This window comes from Electrona antarctica (assembly GCF_951216825.1).
Source record: "Electrona antarctica genome assembly, chromosome: 18".
Lineage (NCBI taxonomy): Eukaryota > Metazoa > Chordata > Actinopteri > Myctophiformes > Myctophidae > Electrona > Electrona antarctica.
Genome location: NC_136799.1, coordinates 39,862,736 through 39,888,220, shown reverse-complemented (window position 1 = coordinate 39,888,220; position 25,485 = coordinate 39,862,736). Strand labels below are relative to the sequence as shown.

Here is a 25,485-nt window from a genome sequence, read left to right as displayed (position 1 = left end):
TAGCTGCCGCGATTCAAATGAGGGTACACAAGATTAGAAAACGTGCTTTGTTCAAGCCGAGGAAGTGTTGTTGATAAGATATTTTCTTTTTTAAACACACGCATGGAGGGCTATAGGCAGCCAGATGCAGTAACAAGTGAAGTAAGATGACAATAAGCAATAGTTAGCATACATAATACACATATAAATGATCACAGAAATGAAGTTGTCTAGTCCAGTCTATTGTGAACGAAGACTGGTGCTTCTTTTCTTGAATAACATAATGACCAAGCACGTTGGAACTAATCAGGAATGCTGTCGTGATGTTGTAAACAATGATCAATCTTAATAAAACAACAACAACTGAATTGTTAATTGGGGTTTAATTTACTCATGCACAAATGTGGACATGCTGTCGTGCTCACTGTTGTGCGTACAGTTGGGGGCCACCGATATTGTCCCTTATCATTTGACCCATTTAGGCCTGACCTAAAAAAAATAAAAAATCCTTCTAAATCCTCCAGTTTTCTGAAATAAATATTTTCACGATTTTTCAAAAATAGCAGACCTACAAGCTCGTAGCGCGCCACTCGGTGGCGCGCTATGAGCTTGTAGATCTGCTATTTTTCAATAGCTAAATTATAACAATGTTTAAAACACCAAAAGGGGTTCCCGCCCAAAATGGGTTAACTGTCCTTTTGCGCAGATCACGCAAACCTCAGCAAAAAGAAAAGGACAATATCGATGGCCTCCAACTGTATAGTCACCCCCCCCCCCCCAAAGACCCATTCTGAACCAGGAAAACCCCTGATAATGGCCGCTAGAATTCGTCCAGGCAGATGCAAAGGATTAACTAGAAATCAGCATGTAAAGAACTCCCTGATAGTGCTGCTGCACAGTGAATCGGAAAAAAAAGATCACGGTCTAGATTCAGACACCTATGAGATCTCGTTACTAAATTTGAGCAAGAATCGTGCAGCACTAGTTTTGCTGTCCAATGCATCTTAGTTAATGCTATGTTTTGGCTACGAGAGAGAGACTTTAAGAGAGGTTTAAGTCGAGCACCGGCAGCGTCCGGCGTGCGGCGGACGGAGCATAAATTAGGCATTCTACTAGTACTCTCCCATCCCGGGTTCCCACTGTATGGACGCGAAGGTGCCCGCTCTGCTGTGTGTTCAGTCCTTTTTGTTTTCATTCTGTGAAGTCATGCGTCAGAGACCACAGCTTAGCGCTGTGTTTGTCTTTTTTTTCCCTTCTCTCCGTTCGTTCTAATTACAACTCGGCCCGGCCCTGGCCCTGTGGCCCTGTGGCCCGTCCCAGCCAGGGACCATTGTGCAGGGAATGCAGAGAATTCCCACAATGGAAGCTCCTCTCCGGAGAACAATGAGTGGAATTCCTCATCGGTCCCCACAGGTTCGGAGCCAGGGAGAGAGAGTTACAACAGCTAGCGCCCATTGCTATTCTACACCCCGTACAATTCCCAGTGGCCACCAACCCAACCCCAGCAGCCAGGGATGTGTTGTGATGTGTTTGTGCGTACTGTTACTTAACTATTTACGGTACTACACTTGCGAGGAGCCAAATGTCCCCCACAAGTATAGTACGATTTGAGAAATGACATTGTGAAGGGAAGTTTCCCTGGTGCTCACAGTTGTTTAAAAAAGGATTTAGGGGAGTTAGGCTTATGATTAGGACACGATTCATGTTGCGTTTAGGGTTAGGATTAGGCATTTACAGGTTAGGTTTAGACTTTCGAGTCAGTGATTTGCCTGCTGCCTGATTTATATACATACTGCTTCAGCTACAAGCGACGTGCTGTGAGCTTGTAGATGTGCTTTTTCCGGCACTCAACGAAATGGCCATACATTGAATAATTATATCTATATATAAAATTGGCTGTAGATCGGCTATTTTCAAAATATCCGGTGCATAAGTAGGTTTAAAGTGCTCACGTGGGGGGGGGGGGCTGCTATCGGTCCAGGCGCATACCGCATATAGGCGCATGGCTGACAGCGTGTCGCGGGTTCGAGTCCCGCTCCCGACGACCCTCGCTGCATGTCATTCCCTGTCTCTCCCTCCCTGTGTCCTGTCTCTCTCTCCACTACGTCCTATCAATAAAGGCAGAAAAGCCCCCACAAATATATCTTTTAAAGTGCTCACGGAGTCACGTGGTCTGTTACAGTCGCTTAATTATTTTGGGTTTGTTTTCATATAGTGGTTGCTTATTTCCCCTCGCAAAATCTGGCAGCACTGCCAGAGCAGTGGCGGACAGGGGAGGGGTGAAGGTGCGGAGGAGGAGGAGGAGGAGGAGGAGGAGGGGTCCTTTCTTTCCGTCTGGGGGAGGAGGTGAAGGACGGTTCACTCTTTCTCTTCTTGTGTAATCCAACCCCTGAGAACAGGTTGGCAGGACTGGAGCTGCATTCATCCAGAGCGTTGATAATCACACGCGTTTTCTTTTCATGGACAGAATATGGACAGAATTTTATGTCACACAGGAAGGTTGTTCCTTCCAGCCTACCGGCGGCTATTCCTCCTCAGCGGCCGCGACCGCTCCCACACGCACACACACACACACACACACACACACACACACACACACACACACACACACACACACACACACACACACACACACACACACACACACACACACACACACACACACACACACGTATAGGAAAACAGACTTTAGCTATCATGACCTGCTAAAAGCCCAAGTGTGTGAGTTTTTTTCCTAATTCTCTACGGATGTGAAGCAGGAAATGTTGAGATTAGATGACAGGAATAGCTGGGGACCGTTTGAAAAGGAAGGGTTTTACGGGGCCAAAAATGTACGCCTACTCAACGTGTAAGTAGCCGTGGCGAACTTAAAGCGACACTTCACCCATTTTCAACCTTATCTTCATATAATTGGTCCTCACTACTAATGCTCATCTTATGATGAGCATTAATGAGGAACAATTACATGAAGATGAGGTTAAAGGCTGTATACTCTTTTTTTGTTTGTTTTGTGTGGACATTTCAGAAACCTTGCCTACCAATGACATCATCAGTGGGGGATTCCAAGCTAATGGCAAATACAGCCTTTCTCTTCCTGGAAGGCTAAAATATTCTTCTTGCAACATCAAAAACGAAAACGTCTTGAAATCTCCTTTGAAAAATGACCACCAATGATGTCATTGGTACTTACTACTTTTAGGCACATTTTTAAACCATCCACAAGTCCACCGTTTGAGACACAGAGCCTATAGACGGAAATGGTACCGTCCCACCGTGCATATTGGCGAGGACCCATATATGGGAATTAATTATGTCAGGGGGGGAAAAAAAGGCAGAAATGTTCCTTTTAAACCGGAGGGGGCGGAAAGCATTTGAACAGGCCAAGGCTATGGGGTCCTTAGCGGTCCTAGCTTTCCCAGCTGCCTGTGCGTGCGTGCGTGCGTGCGTGCGTAAGACTGTAAGTGTATGTGGACATGGACTGTAGCTGTTGTGTTGATAACCTGTTCACATACTGATTATAGAGTGCATGGGCGTTGGTGGGTGGGTGGTGGGAGACCCCACAGTGAACAGCAGGTGCCCCACCCCCATGTAGACGCACAGACAGACAGACAGACAGACAGACAGACAGACAGACAGAGACATACGTCGCACCCCCCCCCCCCCCCCCCCACACACACACACACACACACTTGCAGATGAGCTTCCTACCTTTATATAGATTATCCACAAAGTGCTCTGGTACGGAAGTTCTTTCACTCTCCGAGGAGTCCTGTTCTTCTACCATATGTGGGGCTATCGTGTTGCGTTTAGTCAATTGGATCACCTTTGAATTGCAGACAAGACATATGTGCACATGCACAGACACACAAACACACGCACGCACACACTCACACATGTGCACACACACCGTTGTTGTCAATATTTCGCGGAGTACGGTGTGTTTTGTTAAAGTTAAAGTCAGCCGCAGCAGTGTATTTGACGTTGTCGTCGTGCTACACAGTCACACCCTGCTGTCGAGGTCGGAGTGTATTTGCTAAGTGCTTTATGTGACCATAAAGCTCTCGCAAAGCGTTTCATCCCGGCCTTCTTGAAAAGGCCTCTTCACACACGGTCCAGTCCACTGACAACCCCTTCTAGTTCTCTGTCTCTCTCTCTATTTCACACACACACACACACACACACGCGCGCGCACGCACACTTCACACATTGACACGACGTTCCGTCTCCTTTTGCTGATTTTTATTCCCTTAGTGTAAATTGATAGTTCTGTAAATACAACCTGACCATTGATCTAGAGCCGGTATAAATCCTTTATAAGCCCATGGTGTTGTTGTTTTATAAGCCTGAGGAGGTGACAATGATGAGTAGTCTGTGTGCGTTCGCTGCGTTGGTAGGGTGGCGGTCCTCTAAGGGGGGGGGGGGGGGGCCCTGATTGCCACAGGAGTGTGATTTTGACTGGAGGCCACAATCCCCAATCATTAGTGCACTAATGTTTCTGTCTGCACACTCGGTCTGAAAGGTTTCCCTCCTCAGACCTCGTCGCCTAGCAGCCTCCTCATTCCTTGTAAAAAACCTCGTGTTACCGCCCATTTCTTTTATAGGCATACTATGCAGATGTGTGTGTTGGTTGCTTCAACTTGGTGGTTCTCAAACGTTCTATGTTCAACGACGCCATAACTTTTGACAGTGTACAAACGGACCGTTCCATTTGGTTCGATTTTTGCTCTCTCATAGTTACAGTCCTGTAAGGGTCCACTTGGTTGCTAACTATAACATATTCTTGCCGCGGAGTCGGGGACCCCCTGGAACCCCCTCAAGGACCCCCAGACCCCACTTTGAGAACCAGCCATTTAGTTTGTCCACGCAATAAATGCTAAGAATGTTGTTTAGAAGATAACACGCTGTTTAGAAAGATGCTAGGTTTTGACGTTTTGTTTACCTGGTATCCTAGTTACTTATAGTAGGCCTTCATTGTCTTCCTTGTTTGCCGTCTATTTACCGGGCCATTAGCCTTGTTGTTTGTGAGGGTTCATGACATTCACTCCACTCTTGCACTTTGTAAGACGATAATACTGCTAAATACCTGAGATAAGATGAACATTTATTGATCTGCGTGGGATCTGTGCAGGTGTACTGCTGTAGTAGTAGCAACAGCAGTAGGAAGCAGACCTTGTGCAGAAGAAGTGAAAGCGGTTTTGGAAGTGCCTTCAACCTATTAGAGACCCCTCGACATGCAATTCAAGTTTAAGGGGGATGTTGTTTTCAAGATATATGGATTTAATTTTGGCCTGCCAGAGATAATGAAACATAGGATACTAATAGTACAGGTAAGAGTAGAGGCATACAAACAGGATAAAATAAAAATAAATACATTGGTACATTTAGCAATCCCCCAAAAAACAGAAAATAATGGCTGTCAGGCTTGGCTGTGGCGCCTTATAAATGATCTCTCTCTATCTATCTATATCTCTATCTCACTCACTCACTCACTCACTCACTCACTCACTCACACACACACACACACACACACACACACACACACACACACACACACACACAGCGTCTCTCTGTCGACTTACACACTTCAAAATGTTCTAATTAAATGCCGATGCAGATCGTTTAGAACCCAGGCGTTCCAAAAGTCTGGAACGCTGCACCAGAGGATGAGGTGGTGTGTCAACTCAAGCATTAAGAAACACTGTGAATGAATGAAAGTATACTGGGATTGGTCCTCCATTCATCTATTGGAAAAGATTCCGTCCGTCCTTCCTTCCTTCTATCCTCTCTTCCCACAACCTCTGCCCACTATAGCAGGGGTTCTCAACCCGTGGGTCGCGACCCCTCGGGGGGTCGCCAAATTATTTTAGGGGGTCCCCAAATTATTTTCAAAAAAAATAAATATATATATTTTCACGATTTTTCAAAAATAGCGAGTGGCGCGCTATGAGCTTGTAGATCTGCTATTTTTCAATAGCTAAATTATAACAATGCTTAAAACACCAAAAGGGGTTCCCGCCCAAAATGGGTTAAGGGGTCCCGAGACATTGCCAAAGCATTTCCGGGGGTCCCCGGCCAAAAACGTTGAGAACCCCTGCACTATAGGACCCAATCTAAAAAAAACAAAACCGGCACAATTGACCCCTCATCAGGTCCCGTTGTAACCTGAACCTCCAGTCTTCCTGTGCTGCCGCCTTTCTTTTCCTGCTTCCACAAAGATCCTTGGGACTTTGGAGCAACGTGGCTCGGTTCCACAGGAAATGCCTTCTTAGTGCCGCAGGAAGACCAAACCTCACCTCTCCTTTGGATCACACTCCTTTTGTTCACATCTAATCCCATTAAGCGACGGGCCCGGCCTGGCCCTGGTACACACAGGCTGAGCAGCAGTGTGTTTGTGTTGGGCTGGTACCAGGCCAACAACGCTGTCTGAATCCCTCCTCTCTCTCTCTCTCTCTCTTCCACTTTAAAAGTGAATTCCCCTGCATGCGTTGGGCTGGAATTGATTCTAATCAGGGGGCTAAGCTTTAAAATTGTGTCAAGTCTAGTCTGGGAATTGTCACGCCAAGAAAGAAATGAGGGGAAAATCCCCCTGAGCCTAAGTAGACTTGACTCGTGTGAAGACTAATGGTTGAGGAGTCACGTTAGAATGTTCACTTTTGATTCAGCTGGAGATGCCTTGAGCTCGCTGACGTCTCCCGCACAGCATTCTCACATTTCTCTGGGTTCTGGAGGGGTCGTTACGAGTGGAATTCCACGCAATTAACAGATTTTAATGGTCTGCTACAGGAGAGCTTTTTTTTAAACGTGTGTGTGTGTGTGTGTGTGCGTGTGCGTGTGCGTGTGCGTGTGCGTGTGCGTGCGAGCGAGAGAGAGAGGGACACAGACAGACATGAAGACCCCATTCTTTCTACAGGGCACACAGATTAATAGTCTGCTCTGGTGTCTGCAATTCAATCTCCTGCAGGGAGACATTTACTAGCTTGACACGCACGCACGCACACACACATCGCACGCACGCACGCACGCACGCACACACACACACACACACACACACACACACCATGCAGGCATGATGAGGTGCCATTCACAAAGATGACTCGCTGACCTCAGAACACACCCCGTGGACGTGCACTCAAAACTATGTTGTGTTGTAATGAATACTACATGTATATACTATACAGACGGATAGATCCATCCATCTATCTGTGTCTCATGTTCATTTAGACGCCATTAATGACCAGAAAGAATGCGACAAAGAAATCAGACCGGCCTTCTTTTAACTTGGCTGTCGCTGTGGAAATGGATCCAGGGAGACTGCCCACCCCGGTTTCATCCTAGGGAACAAATCTTATTTGTGTGTGTGTGTGTGTGTGTGCGTGTGCGCGCGTGTGTGTGTGTGAGTGAGATGTGTGTGCATGCACTTGCCTGTGTGGTATTGTTGGAAGGAGGAGAGGGGTGGGGGGTGGTCTTGCAGCTGACGAGTCTTTCAGAGAATCAGGGCATGGGTCCATGTAGCTGCAGCTGCCCCTCTCTGTGCCCTCTTTGACGGAGAGAGAGAGAGAGAGAGAGATGCCGTTTACTCCCACCATGGCATGCACGCACGCACGCACGCACGCGCGTGCACACGCGCGCACACGCGCGCACACGCGCACACATACTCACAAAGGTCCGTTCTTCACCCTGTTGTCACAACATTACCACTGGGTCCACTGAGAGTTGTTTGCGAGGAGGGGGAGGAGGGGGAGGAGGAGGGGGAGGAGGGGGATGAGGAGGAGGGGGAGGAGGAGGAGGGGGGGACACAGTCCAATGCATCTCCTCCTTACTGCAGCATCGACCCTGGCCTGAACCAATCTGAGCTAATTGGATGTATAATATATGTTTTGGTTGGAGCCGGCCGGCATGGGCCAGCCAGCCCTAAACACAAACAAATGTCACTGATTGACCGACTGACCTCAGTCAGTCAATCACAGATGCGATTTGCTTGGCGGATTGGCCTGAACAACGAACTATCCACACAAAACTTACTAAGAAGGTTGCCGAAATGTTAAGAACACCAAAATTGCCGCCAAACAAGATCAGTGCCCGTTTTCACACAAGATGGATTTCAAAATGTCCACTATTTGCCTGCACTTGGGCTATATGTGAAATACGTGGCCATAGTACAATTGTCCTTCCAGCCTATGTGATGTAGTCTATCCTCGTTTGGCCTAACAAACAAAGAACTATAACCAATCGCAGACCTCCTCCCGACTATGTGATGTTATAGATGTAGAATGTAGACGTATATATCCTCTGTTGGCCTGACAACAAAGTTGCCAATCTCAGAGGAATCTTCCCGCCAGGCTATGGGATATTAAAAAAAAGCTTACGCTGAAACGGCAATGGATCTGGATAATATGAAACTGTCTTTTTGATTTGATCTGCAAGGCTGAGCATCTAGATGATGCTATTTTCGTCGTCACGAGACGCCATGCAAAACCAAGTATAAGTCAGGCGTTAGACATCGGTGTGAAGTCCATCCTTGAATGGGCGCCGAGGCGCAGCAGATGGTAACGTGAGCCAACACAGTTCATCAGATGTTGGAGCCACAAATAGCAGCAAAAAGGAGGGACACCCCCTGGCATGCACGCATGCACGCACGCACGCACGCACGCACGCACGCACGGACACACACACAGACACAGACACAAACACACACGCGCACGAATACCGCACGGATTAATAATACCAGCAGCCCTCCATTGTTTAACCGTTTTAACCGGCCCTCTGTTTATGGTATGTTTATTTAGCAAAGATAGTGGTCACACCTGTTCTCTATCTGAACTGTACACTCTCACACTTGTGTGTGCAACTGTGCACGCATGCACGCACGCATGCACGTGCGCACACACACACACACACACGAGACACGAATGCTTGCCGAAAAGATGATGGACACAGGACCTAATTTTCAACTGGGACTTGTCGTCTTACATTTCCTCTCCGCAAAAATCCAATAACGGATGAACATATATAAAGAACATTTCCCAGCTGAATACATAAAGTCACTTTAACAAAATGTTTTCTTTAGCCAACCTGTTGTCAAAGTTAAATGGATCCCTGTCGTTGCTCCTTCCTCTCCCAGGTCTGGACGACAGCCTCCAGCAGTACGTGAGCAACTTTGAGCGGGAGAAGATCAGTGGAGAGATGCTGCTGAAGATCTCCCACCAGGACCTGGAGGAGCTGGGCGTGGCGCGCATCGGACACCAAGAGCTGGTTCTGGAGGCCGTGGACCTGCTCTGTGCCCTGGTTAGTGCCCGCTGTGTGTGTGTGTGTGTACGTGTGTGTGTGTGTGTGTGTGTGTGTGTGTGCGTGTGTGTGTGTGTGTGTGTGTACGTGTGCGTGCGTACGTGCCTGTAACCCATTTTCCCAGTCACACCGTAGTAGTTCCTGGAACATGCCCGCTGGCCTAGTGGTCCAGACGCATGCCACATATAGGCTCTGGCCTGACGATGTTCGATTCGAGTCCCGCTCTAGGCGACCTTTGCTACATGTGTCTCTCTCTCTCCCTCTTTCCTGTCTATCTTCACTTGTAACTATCAATAAAGGCAGACAAGCCAAAAAGAAATCAAAAAAATTAAAGTCTTAAGCACATGCACCATATAGGCATGCCATGACATCATATAATAGGTGAACATTCTGCAAAAGTAGCTGATCTACAAGCAAAAATGGGCAACGTGGCGCGTTGGCGTAGAGCAAGAAAAAAGAGGGGCCGAGTATAGAACCCTGGGGGACTCCGGTCAAGTAAAGTAGATACGGTTTCAGTGGTCAAGGAACACAAGCAGTCACATAAGTAAATGTACTTAGTTACTTTCCACCACCTATTTTTACTTTACTTGAGTACTTCCAATTCCCAGTACTTTTACTTCTACTCCACTACATCTCAGAGGCAAATATTGTACTTTTACTCCTCCTTTTACTTCTACTCGATCTACAATCTTGTAGATCTGCTATTTTCGAAAGACTTTTTAGACATTTGAACATTTTAAATGGAACATTCTGCCTGATGAGTACTTTTTCTTTTGGTACTTTAATTACATTTTGATAACAATACTTTTGTACTTTTTACTCAAGTAAATTTTGAATAGCGGACTTTTACTTGTAACAAAGTACTTCTACATTAACAGTATTGATACTTTTACTTAAGTAAAAGTACTTAAGTACTTTTCCCCCACCACTGCACATAAGTAGAGTGCAGCAAAGAGAACAATGTCGTCTGTAGTGTCTCAAAGAAGAAACGAGGATACCAGGATAAACAATAGAGGCTCCCGGTGTCCTCCCGGTCAGTGAAGTAATACAGGGTTTAATAAGAAGAAGTTGCTCATTGTAGATGGAACAGGTTCTTCTGTGAGCTTGCTGGCTCCGTTTGAACAAAGCCTAGGTTTGGTGAACAGCCCCTCATTGTTTGTTAAGAAGGGCGAGACTGTAGTTTCTGGTCCGGCAGTTAAAGGAAGCAGCAGGGCAGAACCAATCCATCCATCGTCTCTCTCTCTCTCTCTCTCTCACACACACACACACACACACACACACACACACACACACACACACACACACACACACACACACACACACACACACACACACACACACACACACACACACACACACACACACAGCCTGAGGACTGCAGTATCAGTGGAACAGAGGAGGATATAGGGGACGGAGGGGCTTTGGGGTTTGACGTAGCACACTGAAGATGTCAGATGGTGACTATAGAGCGTTTTCTTGTCAACGACCCCCAAATTGACACTCATTAGCCTGCGGACCCCCCATTAGAAATGATGTGCCAAGTGGGACCCCCATAAGAGAAGGTTTTATGGCTCTAGCAGTGATTCTCAACCAAAGACCCCAAGTTTGACCTGAATTAGGCTACGGTCCCCCATTTAATGGCATTGGGACCCCAATGTATATTGTAAAATCAAAGTTAATTTAACTCTGAGAGTGTACAAATGGAACCAAATGGACCCTAACATTTGGTTCCATTTGTACACTCTCTGAGTTACAGACCCATAAGGGTTATTTTGGTTCCTAATTATCATTTAGCTGGGGACCCCCTGGAACTCTCTCAAGGACCCCTGGGGGTCCCCGTACCCCTCTTTGGGAACCACTGCTCTAGAGGTGCATGGTAAAAAATCACACCAGTGTGAACTGAGTGGTGCAGCCTGTGTGTGTGTGTGTGTGTGTGTGTGTGTGTGTGTGTGTGTGTGTGTGTGTGTGTGTGTGTGTGTGTGTGTGTGTGTGTGTGTGTGTGTGTGTGTGTGTGTGTGTGTGCGACAGACAGACAAACACACATAGCTGTTCATTAGAGCGGTTAGGCACAGCCTTGTTTAGAAAATAAATGACGTCTCTTTATCGCCGCATAATATTTGCATTCCACTGATGTACATAGGTTTTCAATGTAATGGGTCCCGGGACCCAGGGGTGGTCTTTTAGATGGATCCCAGGGACATTTTATGAGTCCTACTTCAACTTCGTTAGAGTACAGTACTGAGTACAGTATTGCATCCCAGGACCCCGGAGGGTGACATGTTGATTGTGTCATTTCTCAATTTATTGAGTCTTGGGCCCGACTCACACCTTTACATCTAGCATACAACATTGATGCATGCTTGTTGTATGAGATGTATAGCTGATGCAAGCTCGCAATGCATTTCCAATGGGTCACATGGTTTGACACAACATTTGTGTTGTACGGCTTTCGGCTGTGTTTCGACTGCCCCCCCTCCCCCTCATACAACACAAATGTTGTGTCAAACCATGTGACTCCCATTGGAAATGCATTGCGAGCTTGCATCAGCTATACATCTCATACAACAAGCATACATCAATATGTTGTGCACGTTTGAGTCGCCCCTTAGGCTTCGTACACACCTTTCGGACACACAGATCTGTCCGACCGACCACTGATTACATTTTTATGATTTGATGCCTCCATGTCCCACAATGCTTTGCGCGATTTGGGCGGTGCTACGATAGGCGGAAATAGATGCACATATGTTCAGTGTAGTTTTCTTGACTGCAGCAGCAGCTAGCGGTAGTTTGTCGAGGCCGTTTTTCACACTCCAAGTTCACTTAGGCCACTTTCACACCTAAAGTTCGCTTAGAAGGTCCGGATCAAGGACCAAGGACCAAATATTTGCATTTTGGTCCGTTTGGTGTTCACACTGGACTTTGTAAAGCGTACCAAATATGTAAACAAATGACACGTGGACATGTTAAGCGAACCAAATAGTGAAAAAAGAAAAGAGGTCATTTTACGACGGAGGGAAAAATAACATGAGGGGGTGCGGGAAATCACTGTCTACAATTTTTCACACAGAGAGAAGAGAACAGCAACATGAATCATGATTGCAGCAACAACTTGAAATTGCATTAATTCTTAATAATTATTTTATTAGCCAAATAAGACAACAGATGAACAGAGGAGCAGGTGTTTGAACAATAATGTGCTTGCTGCTGGTGCATACAATTCACCGGAGACGTATAGCCTACAACAAAGTATCCCCGAATCCCGATAAAAAGGACTTTTCTTCCATGTGTGCACCTTAACCTGATTCGATATAGGCCTATGTTATTTTTGCGCATCAAATCGACGGGCATTTCCATGTCATCTTATGGTTTAAACTTGAAGCCGTGCTGGTCAGTTAAGCTTCAAGTCAGAACAGCTCCGCTGCAGTTGACCTATATCACGTCTTTTGCTATAGTGATGTAATCAATTAATCATTTAGGACCACCTGTGTAGCTTATTTAACATTTGCTCCATTGGCTCTTTATGCGTGCGGCCGTGCGCTAGAGCGAGACAGGATGATTTTAAATATTTCTCTGTCTGCGTCTCTCCCATAGAGCTATAAAATATATCGGCTCTCCCCCCACATGTGCGCGCGTCATAACTTTGCGTGGTGGCGGTGGCGCATGCTTAAAATAAACAGATCTACAAGCTTACCTCGTGTACCATACCGTAAGTACCATTCGTGTCGATAACTTGTATATCTGTTATATTTGCGCATGTGAACCTCGTACGCCGCTATTACATTTCTACTCTAGGCTACTCATAGACACATATGCGTCTACTATTAAAATCAATAGTGATCCCCGTAAAAAAGACATGCTTTTAGAACTAATTATTAATGCAGCCTCACAACTGCCGAGGCCCGACAGCTATTTTGGCTATCGTCCTGTATTTCTGTATATAGAATAGAACTTGGAGACAGCCGTGCGCAACTTGGACTCTCCAAGTTACGCATGGCCGTAGCCAAAAGAAGACATACAAACAAGCGATATAATAGTCTGTGTCACGTAACTCAGAAGACTACAGCCTAAACCCCACCCAGTGCTGTCAAGAACGGAAGTTCTCTCCTATTAGTTGGCGGTTAAAAACCACCCTTCTGTCCGATCTGAAGTCCCACCCTGTTCGTTGGCTGTTTTGACTACAAGGTGTCCGATGTGTTTGTTGTGCCCTCCGCCCCCACATCGGACAGGTTTGTCCGATCAAACGACGTGACTCCCATTGAAAATGAATTGGAGCAGCAATCAAATAGCAATCAGGCATCGCACACGGACCAAACATTTGTTCTTTAGGTGTGTACGCAGCCTCAGGATGCAGGCTATTTGCATGACTGGGCATTCTGTATTTATGTACTGTGTTTATAAATTTGAATTAATCTAACTAAATAAACGGTGTGTAAGAACCTTTTAAATACGCAATGGACGTCATCGGTGCATCAGAGTACTATACTTAAGTACAATTTTGAGTTATTTATACTTTACTTGAGTATTTCCAAATTCCTATACTTTTACTTCTATTCCACTACATCTCAGAGGCAAATATTGTACTTTTACAATTGTTTGAAACTAGTTACTAGTTGAAACTGGTTGAAACTGTCACTAGTTATACTTTGTAGATTTGTATAATTATTACATAACATACATCAACCACTTCAGCACTATATACATTTCGGCCATTTGAAAATAGTCGATCTACAAGCTCACACTGCTCAACAACACTTTGTGAGCTTGTAGATCTGTTTTAATAATATAATATTTCAATAGCTTCTTTAGACATTTTCTAAAGACATTTAACACAATGAGTACTTTCTACTCTTGGTACCTTATGTACATTTTGATACCAATACTTTTGTACTTGAAAGTCAATTTTGAATTCCGGACTTTTACTTGTAACAAAGTACTTCTACATTGCAATACTTTTACTTACCGTATTAAAGTAAAAAAAATGGAAGTACCTTTTCCACCACTGCCCAGAAGCATCGTCAACATTGTAAACAATATTGTCAAGAATCGTCTCCAGTGAGCAGGAGAAGAGAGCGCGTGGGGGAGACAGGGGGTGGGGGGGGGGGGGGTCTTGGGGAGACGGGGGGGGGGGGCTCCAAGTGAAAGAGAACCAGGTTCTCCTTCCAGCAGATGGGATTGATTTTGAAGTTTTATCACTTCCTGTGTCATAAAGAGCCAGATTGCGGCGCTGTCGGCATTTTGATCAGTGTCAGCGTTTCTCTTTGTGAACTTAACGCTCTTTTAAAAAACGCTTTACATTACTATGGCAGTAGCAGGAGGTTTTTCTGTGAAGAAACGACCCCACTGCGGCCAGCAGCCAGGCGCTTTAAGTTAACATCTCTCTGTGCTTCATGTGAAATACCTGCTGGGAGGTCAAATATTATCTCCTGGGTGTGGACCAGTAGTCGTGTTGACCTTAGCAGATGTAATCTAAGCGGTGGACGGACATGCTGCCACCTCACCAAGGCCCCAAAGGCCACAGAGGGGCTTTTCTAGGTTATCCCTGTTGGCAGCATGCACACACATGTGAGTGTTTTGGTCTGTGGTTAGCAACCAGTCTGACTGTGGCTGGGGTCGGGGTAAGGGAAGGGTTAGGACTGTATATCTGTGTGATGTCTGGATGGATGAAGGGCAGATACTTTGCGGTGGTGGAAAAAAGTACCGTACTCACATTTTGTTTTAAGTAAAAGTCCGCGCTGCGACGCATTGTGCGCTTGTACATCGTCTATTTTCAAATGGCCAAAATGTGTTTAGGGTTGAAGTGGTTAATGTAAATGAAAGTAACTAGTAACTAAAGTTTTCAAATAAGGTGTAGTGGAGTAAAAGTACAATATTTGGATCCGAGATGCAGTGGAGTAGAAGTAAAAGTATTGGAAATTGGAAATACTCATGCAAAGTGTGAATATATATCAAAATTGTACGCAAGTACAATACTTAAGTAAATGTAGGCCCCGCGAGTCTCCCACGCTTGACAAGTATCTTTTGTTGCTGATCAAGCTCTCACCGTACTAAAGATTGTACAATTTAAAGATTAAATTGATTGATTGATTGATTGATTGATTGATTGATTGATTGTCACTGGGATGTTGTTCATATTGTACCTCACCTCCTCGCGGTCTCCAACGTTGCGTTCACTTTTCTACAGCTCACGTTGTCTGTGTCAGCCCTCCTCGTTTCTGTTTCTTTCATTATTTACGAGCCCACAACAAAGTGGCGATGACTGTTTATCCCCGCGGGCTGCACGTTTAAACACATGTCTGCTGCAGACCGTACTGGCCAAACCAAACCAACGCTGGAATGCTGTGCAACCGCGTCAGGTCTTTGTGAAGTTCTACACACTGTGTGAATGTATGGGGTACAACAGTTAACTTGAACTAATCAATTTAATAAATTATATATACTAGACTGGTGCCCGCGGCTGCAGAGCACCGAGTCGGTTCCACCCCTCTGTCTGTGTCCCTTTTATGCCCATATATGGAGATTTCTGTATCTGTCTCTCTGTGTCCCGGGCAGAGGCCTTTTGTGGCGGTTCTGGACAACCGTGGGTCCGACCGACTCGACACCGGGCACTGCACTCCCCGTGTTGGTGTGGAACGCGTGTTTCGAATTTGAAGTCGGTGGGGCGAATGGTTCTCGAGTTATGTGCATAACAGACGTACAGAGATGTGGTGCATTTTTAGATAGATATAAAAAAATAATATATTTGAATAAAATAATAGATTTTGGGGGACATTTGTAAATGGGTTTTCTTTTCATAGATAAAATAAAAAATAGTAAAATGCAACACCATGGAATGCCATGCAACAGGTGAGTTTATAGATCGGCTTAGTATAGAATATTTAGCAGTTAATCAGTCTTAGATGTAGTCTAGTATAAAGCAAAATTAGCATTTTTGGGATATATAAGAAGTAAAGAAAATGATCTACCAAAAAATATATATATTTGCAGCCCTGGCTGCTGCATATGTCTTTGTGACGTTCTCACAGCTTTAGCTGAAATCAGCGATGTTCTCCATGGGAATTCGTACACATGGAAGCACTGTAGTGCAGGCCAGGGTGCATGAGAATCTATGTTTCAGTGCTTTGATAGATAGATCTGGTTGTCATAGCATAAATGTACCATACCGTACATCCTATGGCCTGTATCATCTCTCTTTTACCGTCACGGTAATTGGGCCCAGATTTCCTCTCTGTCTCGCCCCTGGAACCATGGGATCCTGGCAGCGATGAGGCCCCAAGTTGTTCTCCCTTACGATGGGCTTCATAAATTTGGTGCTGTGTTCCCCCTCAGTGTGGGTTGTTATGTTTAATATAGCCTCCCAGCGCCGGAACTTTGTTGTTTCTTCTCAAATGTGCTATCACTTTGTAAGCGCATGCATGCTTGTTATGCCTTGCACACGTGCAAGTCTGTCTGTGCCATCCATCCACGCAACACAAGCAGGTTCTGAATTGATTGCCGTTTTGACATTGCTATTTTATCGCATTTTTTGTAACCGCGTGAACCCTATTCTGCGGGTGAATATCCGGCAGAAATAGCAGAACTACAAGCTTGCAGAGCTTGTGATATTATTTTAAGATGAAAGAGTATTTGAAGTGGTCAAACTAGCAACAGAATTTGTGTTCAGAAGCCTCTTCCATGAAACAGGAATGGTCTGGGATATTTCACGAAAGCCTCAAAGCCTCAATCTGTGAGCTCAGCTCACAGATTGATTGTTCCATGTATTGTTCTATGTATTGTTCTATGTGTAGAACAGCAGCAACAGTTTTAGAATGATAATACCTCAACATCATCATCATCTTACATGCTTTGTAAATTACGTTTTGAGGAAACAGAGCACTAGTCACAAATCACAGATTGGGACAAAGTGGTTCAGTCATGAGATTGTATTTTAGCTTTAGTCCATTAACCTCATTTTACATTGCTATATACAGTTGGAGGCCATCGATATTGTCCTTTTCTTTTTGCTGTGGTTTGCGTGATCTGCGCAAAAGGACAGTTAACCCATTTTGGGCGGGAACCCCTTTTGGTGTTTTAAACATTATGTTATAATTTAGCTATTGAAAAATAGCAGATCTACAAGCTCATAGCGCGCCACTCGGTGGCGCGCTATGAGCTTGTAGATCTGCTATTTTTGAAAAATCGTGAAAATATTTATTTCAGAAAACTGGAGGATTTAGAAGCATTTTTTAAAATTTTGAGGTCAGGCCTAAATGGGTCAAATGATAAGGGACAATATCGGTGGCACCCAACTGTATTTTGACCAGTTTTCCTTGTTCCTTTCTCTTTATTCTTCTGCGACCCCCTTCTTGAAACTGCATCTCACCCACTGCGTTAACACCTGGTACACCCGCGATGTGACCGTCGTAAAGTTGAATCCAAATGTGAACGTGAAACCGCAAACCTCGCCTAATGCTTGTTCTTCTTAACACCTTGGACTGTGGCAGCTCAGCCAAATGAGTTCCGTCCGTCCGTTAGGGCTTTTCCTTCGTTATAAATGAGGCGGCCTCAACCTTCGGGCCCCATGGGAGGAAGTGAGGCCCCTCCATTCAATTAGTTTTAACTGATGCAAGGTCACTGCTACTGAGTGAAACCAGCCCCCCCTCCGACACCCATCACCCAACCCCCACACCCTCCCGCCACACACACACACACATGCACACACACACACACGCACGCACGCACGCGCGCGAGCGCGCACACACATACACACTTGCTCTTATGGGGTCAAACGGTTCCTGTTGATGAACTAGTGGTTCTCAAAGTGGGGTCTGGGGACCGCCAGGTGTCCTTGAGGGGTGTTCCAGGCGGTCCCCATGCAGCAACACAAAGAACTGTTGAAACACTTATTAACCCTATTTTGAATAGTTTGGCGGCTATTTAGAAATATCTGATCTACAAGCTCACAATGCTTGTTGTGAGCGTGTAAATGGACCGCAAAGGAAATAAGCCACTGGCTTTTTTTTTTGCGTCTTATCATTTTGATAAATGTATGTACAGTATGTAATTTGACAAATGTTTTATTATCAATAAACAGGTCAAAGTACAAAATATTGATTTTTTTTTTTACATAATGTTGACAAATGGGATATACCTGGTTTTCACCTTAGCACCACCCACCTGAACTTAAGCCTCACCCACAGCTGTGTGTTGTATGATAACGGGGGAGGGGTTAGGGTTACGATGTCACAAAAATTGTGTATTTTTCGACTTTTGACTCAAAGGCTTTCAGCTTTCAGGAAGAAACCAAAAATACACAGGGAAGACATATTTGAATATGCTCACCACGCCTGGGGTAATGTTAACTCCATAAATGGTAAATGGTGCATTTATATGGCGCTTTACATAGATTGTGCACACACCCAATCACACACACATTCACACACCGATGGCAGAGGGAAACCATGCAAGGCACCAGCCTGCACATCAGGAGCAATTTGGGGATCAGAGTCTTGCTCAAGGACACTTCGACTCTGGGGGAGCCCGAGTTCGAACTGGGAACCTTGCGCTTCCCATCCGGCCACTCTAACCCTGAGCCACTGCCGCCCCATCAGACACATACAAAACTGAAAAAAGTCAGTAAATTAAAGTAAATCTTTAATTTAGCCCAATGTAAACAGTGTGATTGTGATTGACGGTTTAACATACAGTGACGGGCAGAATCGTATGAGGATGACGGACTGTCTGCCAGTTAGGGAAACATTAAGCGTTCCTGTTCCCCCAGCAGCCAGAAGCTATCCAGCTGGACAAATGGCTGTCCAGGGACACAAAGGGAGAACATTTCAATTAATCTATGACGTGGCTTCCGTACCCGTAACTGTGATGGTTTCTGCAGAGATCCATCCAGGACAGAACCGGACACCTCTGTTATTTTTCCTCCCCAGTTCCCAGCGGCCCAATGGCTGTTCTCCAGAAGCACCTTCGCAGTCTACCACAGACTCAAAACAACCTTTTGAATGAATAGAAAGATCATTTTGACCAACGTTGATCATCCTTCAAACGGCTGCGAATGGGATTTACTGTTCCCAGGGCGACATGCACTGGATACCCTTAAGTTAACCCATTTTGACCTGAGATCAGATTCTAAAAATGTCTGTTTGAAAATGACAGTTTTCTGAAAAAGCTATGTTTCTATGTCAGTCGCTCTTCGATTTTTCAAAAATAGCAGACCTACAAGCTCATAGCGCGCCACTCGGTGCCGCGCTATGAGTTTGTAGATCTGCTATTTTTCAATAGCTAAAGCATAACATAATGCTGACACCAAAAGGGGTTCCTGCCCAAAATGCGTTAAGTTAACACCGTTAGGGCTGTCACCATTAACCATTTAATTATTATAATCTTTTTGCATTGAACATTGGATCTTTACAATTTGTATTTCTGTTTGCATTTTAGGCTTCGTGTAATCACAAATTGCACAGGGCAGATATGACAAATAACTAAAAAACATACAAAGAAATCACTGACACATTTAATCATTAAAACAAAGTACGAGATAGTGGAAATGGTTTATCTACGTTTTGTAAGTTGTAGATCTGCTATTTCTGCTGGGGTCCGTACGCTTTTTTCCGACCAGTCATTGGTCCGACATGCGTAAAACGACCGGATTAAGGTTGGTGAACATGCGTTAAGGTTGGCGAACATGCGTTAAGGTTGGCGAACATGCGCTGCTCCGTGCTTGCGGTTAGCTTAGGGTTTGAGGTAGGTTGTCGTTGTCGGACCAATGATGGTTGGAACTTAGTACTGCACCCATTTCGGCTATTTAAAAAGAAATCACACCCGTGTGAACTGAGTGGTGCAACTCCCCCCCCCCCCCCCCCCCCTCTCTCTCTCTCTCTGTCTCTCATTAGCAGGCAGCAGTGCAGCACTATCTCTCTCTCTCTCTGTTTCTGGCACAACAGCGCCACTTTTGGTAGTCATTGGTACTCGTGCTCATAGTGACATAGTTAGTTAGGTGAACACATAGGTGAACACGGACATTGCTGTTCCTTGGAGTGGTTGCACCACTCAAAAAAGAAGAACATTTTTCAACATGGAAACGATTGACGATTATGCAAAAATAAATGCGATTATCTCCAATAATTGAGATTAGGCGATTATGTGATAATTGTGACAGGCCTAAACACTGTCGCCCATTTACTACCGTATACTACCGTTCAGAAAGGATGTGTACGTATATGCACTGCGAAGGCTCATTGGCACCTCCAGCAGCAGCGGCCGACCTCAGCGCTCTGGGTGGAGAGAGTAGCTGGAAACGAGCTCTGCAAGGGACGGGCGAGCCAGCCCATTTTAAAATTTAAAAACAAACATATTAAATCTTAAAATCAATTCGGAAGTGGACAGGGGAGCCAACAGAGCTGTTATAGCCATGTCATCTGAAACCTCTTGGAGAGAGAGAGAGAGGGCTAGGAAACCCTGTGTTGTGACAGCCCCGTTCTATCTCTCTGAGGGCACCAGTTGCGGTAAATCGTACAGTTATATAGTTCCTTTCTTAGAGACCCAAATAGACCCTACACATCTTGATTCCAGATCAGCTTATAAAACAAAGGACATTACATTGAAAGAATGTACACTTGGCTTTAAATTATATTGAGCTGATGTGTATTTGATTGGAAACACAGACTTCCCTCAGACTCGTGTTTTTAGTTTAGCAGGCGACGTGGGACGACGTCTATCTGTGGACATCTGGAGAGCAGTGTGAAGCTGGTATATGGTTGTGTGATTTAACAGTACTAAAGAAGCTTCATTGAAACTCCATCGCACAACACTAGTGCACATATCTAAAAGAACCTAAAAGGTGCGACTGTGGCTCAAGAGGTAGAGCAGGTTGTCCAATGATCCATGGGTCGGCGGTTCGAATCCCGGCTCCTCCTGGCTACATGTCGAAGTGTCCTTGGGCAAGACACTGAACCCCAAATTGCTCCTGATGTGCTGGTTGGTACCTTGCATCGTTTCCGCCGCCGCAAGTGTATGAATGTGTATGTGAATGGGTGAATGTAATGCACAATCTATGTAAAGCTATATAAATGCACCATTTACCAAATGCACCATTTTAGGTGCAAGACATTGTTGGCTTGTAGGTCACCGTCGTTCTAATCCAGCGCTTCTCACTTCGAGATCCTTGACATCATTTGTTAATACAGCATCACAATATCCATATTTTATACGTTGGCTATTAAAAGCCAAGATTAAACGCTGCTATTTTCGAACATTTTACACATGAATGTGGGGGTCCTTAACATGAGAAAGCTTGAGAAACCGCTGTTCTAATCTACGGCGTACCGGTGAAGAATTAGCCTACTAATAGTCTCTCGAGACTGACTGTTGACCTGCGTCAAAGGAAAAGGGCACTGTTCTCATATTGGCCTACTAATGACAAAGTCAGGCTAGGAGTTCCTTGCAAGGCTTTTGTGTTCTATTGTTCCTGGCAGAGCAAACTAGCAAATTATGTTCAGAAGCATGTTCCATAAAAAAAACCTGATGGTCTCTGATATTTCATAAACGCAAAGGTTGAAGCCTCAATCTGTGATTTCTTCAACCTGTTGGCACTATGTAGAACAGCAGGAACAATATACTGCAACTAAATCATCATAATTTTACATATTATTCCGTAATTATACATATTATTTTTGTCCATGCGTTCAGTTTCTTCACGTATCGTTCGTGGACCAGTAACAATAACCGTGAAAAACCTGTTTATTGGACAGCGTTGCTGCTGGCAGCTGTGTGCTGAGATCTGCCAGGACAGGAGCCAAGCAGCACTTCCCCTGTGCACCTTTAAACTATCACTGTATTCTCCAACACATTCCTCCTAACACAGTGAACGACAAGATAGCTTTAATGAGCTCCTTGCTCAGTGTGTGTGTGTGTGTGTGTGTGTGTGTGTGTGTGTGTGTGCGCGCGCGTGCACTGTGCAGACACGTTGACATTGTGAGTGACAAGTTAATTGTTATGTTTGCTGAGAACATTACAGTGTTTGTGAAGTTGTGAACTGTGACTGTGACAGAGTTCAGCTTAAAGGCATATTCCGGGATTGTTGTGTAACATGAATTCTATTCATGTAATCAAGGAGTATTAAAGGGACACTTCACCCTTTTTGCAAAAATATATATGTTAATGACGTTTAGAAGCTTTAGAACACTTTATGTGTGTAATATGTGGTTTTAGATATTTTAGATTGTAGCAGTGAGCCTGGTGTCTCTGATGTCATGGACACTGGGCTCACTTTCTTCCTGGACTACAATTCCCATAATTATTTGGTGCACTGCTCCTCCTTGTGTCTACTGAGGGCTGTCTACTGAGACAACATGTAGTCCAGGAAGGAAGTGAGCCCAGTGTCCATGACATCAGAGACACCGGACTCACTACTACAATCTAAAATATCAAAAACTACATATTACACACATAAAGACCCCCAGGAAAGTGTTCTAAAGGTTCTAAACGTCATTAACATATATTCTTTCTCAAAAAGGGTGAAGTGTCCCTTTAAGGAGTTTGCTGAAGGCTGAAACTTCATTCCATTTACTTGAGGATGTGAGCTCTGAGGTGATGAAGACGCCATTTGACTTGATGGTGTCTTTTATTTTTGAAGGCTTTCACAGTTCAGCGGTTGGTTGACCGGATGCTGTTTGGAATACATAACCCAAGGACTGTCTAAAGAGGACGAGACGCGAAGACCGTACGGGCGACGCCATGTTGCTTTGGAAGGAAAGAAACATGCGCAGTTGAGACCAAGGAAGCTGAACGCGGAAGTGTTGGCTGCATATAGCCCATTGCGCATGTTTCTTTCCTTCCAAAGCAACATGGCGTCGCCCGTACGGTCTTCGCGTCTCGTCCTTCTTAGACTGTCCTTGACATAACCTGGGAAGTTCATGGTTCAAATCTGTTATCCAGTGGTTCACAAACTTCTTATAGCCTGTGACCCCCGCGCGGTGAGCTTGTAGATCAGCTATTTTAACTCAAATTTCTTCGATTTCTTTCATATATTTCTTCATTAAACTACCGAAATAAATCATTGCACTTGTTTTCAATTCATGAAAAATGTTGCTTTTTTGGGGGGGGAAGTTTTTTGAAATTATAATAATTAAAAACAAAATGTATAGGGCACAAAAAAATTAAAGGGACCCATAAAAGTATGTCCGCCACCCTACAAACGGGTCCCCGGCCCAGTGTTTTGGAACCAGTGTGTTATAGTATATTATAACACACTCATATAACAGGTATACGATATGTGGTTCTCTGTCTCTCTAGTACCCTGAGCCTCCCGTCACAGCGAGTGTGCGAGTGTGCGTGCACGTCACTCATTCATTTGGCCTCCAGATAAGGAGAAATGAAAGAATTGCTGATGCGTGTGAGTCTGCAATGAATTTAATACAGTACATCTTTTCGCAGCGTGTCTGCACTGATCCTCGCTGCCTTTGAGCTCATCGTCTCGGGTGGAAACTAGGGATGCCGCCGATTAATCGATTTTCCGATTAATCATCGGAGTCTCCGAAATAAAAAACAAAACAAAAAACAGCCCCTTATGTAACTACTTCTCCCCAAATCCAAATGGATTTCATTTTCCATCCTGAATGGCAGTAACTAGCATATAATGAGAACTGAGAAGATCTCCACAAAGGTTTACTCATCAAAACTGATTATAAAACTGTAACCATCAAAGCATGCACTCAACATATAATGGTTATGTGACCATGGCATGTGCATAATATAAAATCTTAAAAGTTTTATCTGATATTGATGGGGGGTTCAATTAATCGATTATTAATCGGCAGAGCTGTCGAATATTCGATTTGGCTGATGGTCACTTTCTGGCATCCCTAGTGGAAACCTCATCATGAGCCCTATTTTCTCCAGTGCTTCTTTGCCTTTTTTTTTTTTTTTTTTTTTGAAAAACATTTCAGTTCAAATAGCCGATCTACAAGCTCACAACGTGTCGATGTAGATCGGCTAAACGAAGTTTTAGGTATATGGGCATTAAGGGGTAAGGCGCTGGCGAAGATAGGGCCCTATATGTTACATATCAGGATTCAAATTATAAAATGGCAAAGGTAGCGGCAACTCGTCACTTCACGCTGCATTTAGAGCTTGCAAGTCTGCTACTTTTAACCCATTTTGGTGTTTTAAACATTGTGTTATAATTTAGCTATTGAAAAATTGCAGACCTACAAGCTCATAGCGCGCCACCGAGTGGCGCGCTATGAGCTTGTAGGTCTGCTATTTTTGAAAAATCGTGAAAATATTTATTTCAGAAAACTGGAAGATTTTTTTTTAATTTGGAGGTCAGGCCTAAACGGGTTAATGCTTTTGTGTGACGCTGTACGGCTGTTGTATGATCAAAGTAGGGCGTTCATTTACGAAACCACACACACAGTGTGCTGCCCGACAGCAACGATATGAACACTAGACAGAAATGGACGAACATTAGGCAAAATTGGAAGCAGATTTAGCGATCGTCATTCTGCAAAAGTTCTGCGAAAATAGCCAACCGACGAGCTAGATTGGCTGTTTTAGCTATTTGTCATACGCCCACGATGTAAATTCAAATTCATATAGGGTTTAAAGTGGTTAAATACTCAGCGTGTGTGTGTGTGTGTGTGTGTGTGTGTGTGTGTGTGTGTGTGTGTGTGTGTGTGTGTGTGTGTGTGCGTGTGCGTGTGCGTGTGTGTGCGTGCGTGCGCAAAAACCTATAATATAGAGGCGCGCTCCAGCCGGAAATCACACGGGCACAAGAATGCAAACTTTGCTCCTGTTGATAGGCATCACGTGCACACGCTGAGTTCATGCCGTCTTCACTCCAGTTCAAGGCTTCTCAGCAGAGAGGGGAATCTCCCCTCAGAGACAGACAGACAGACAGACAGACAGACAGACAGACAGACAGACAGACAGACAGACACGGCACACTTAAATCATGTCTTGTAAGACCATGTTAACGGTGATTACAACCATTCACAGTGCAGGAAACGACACGCACCCCTTCAGAATGAGACCGCAGTGTTGTAAAAGTCTCACACACTACTAGACTAGTGTTGTTGTTGTTATTATTATTATAATTATTATAAAGATAATGTTTGACAGCTCCACTGTACCGTACTGCAACGCTGAGGAGTCAAAGTGTTCATTAACCACTTAAGCCATTATGTACTTCTTTGTGTGACGAATAGAGAACATCTTTCATGTTCAGAACGT

General features: G+C 44.6%; 1 protein-coding gene across 1 annotated transcript in view; it reads left to right on the top strand.

Moving 5' to 3' along the window:
• Window positions 1-25,485, top strand: part of LOC306942415 (connector enhancer of kinase suppressor of ras 3-like) — a 99,881-nt gene that overhangs the window by 18,206 nt on the left and 56,190 nt on the right. Inside the window, exon 2 of the mRNA XM_079528274.1 lies at window positions 9,101-9,264. Within this exon, the coding sequence (XP_079384400.1) occupies window positions 9,101-9,264 (164 nt within the window). The remainder of the gene's footprint in view (window positions 1-9,100; window positions 9,265-25,485) is intronic.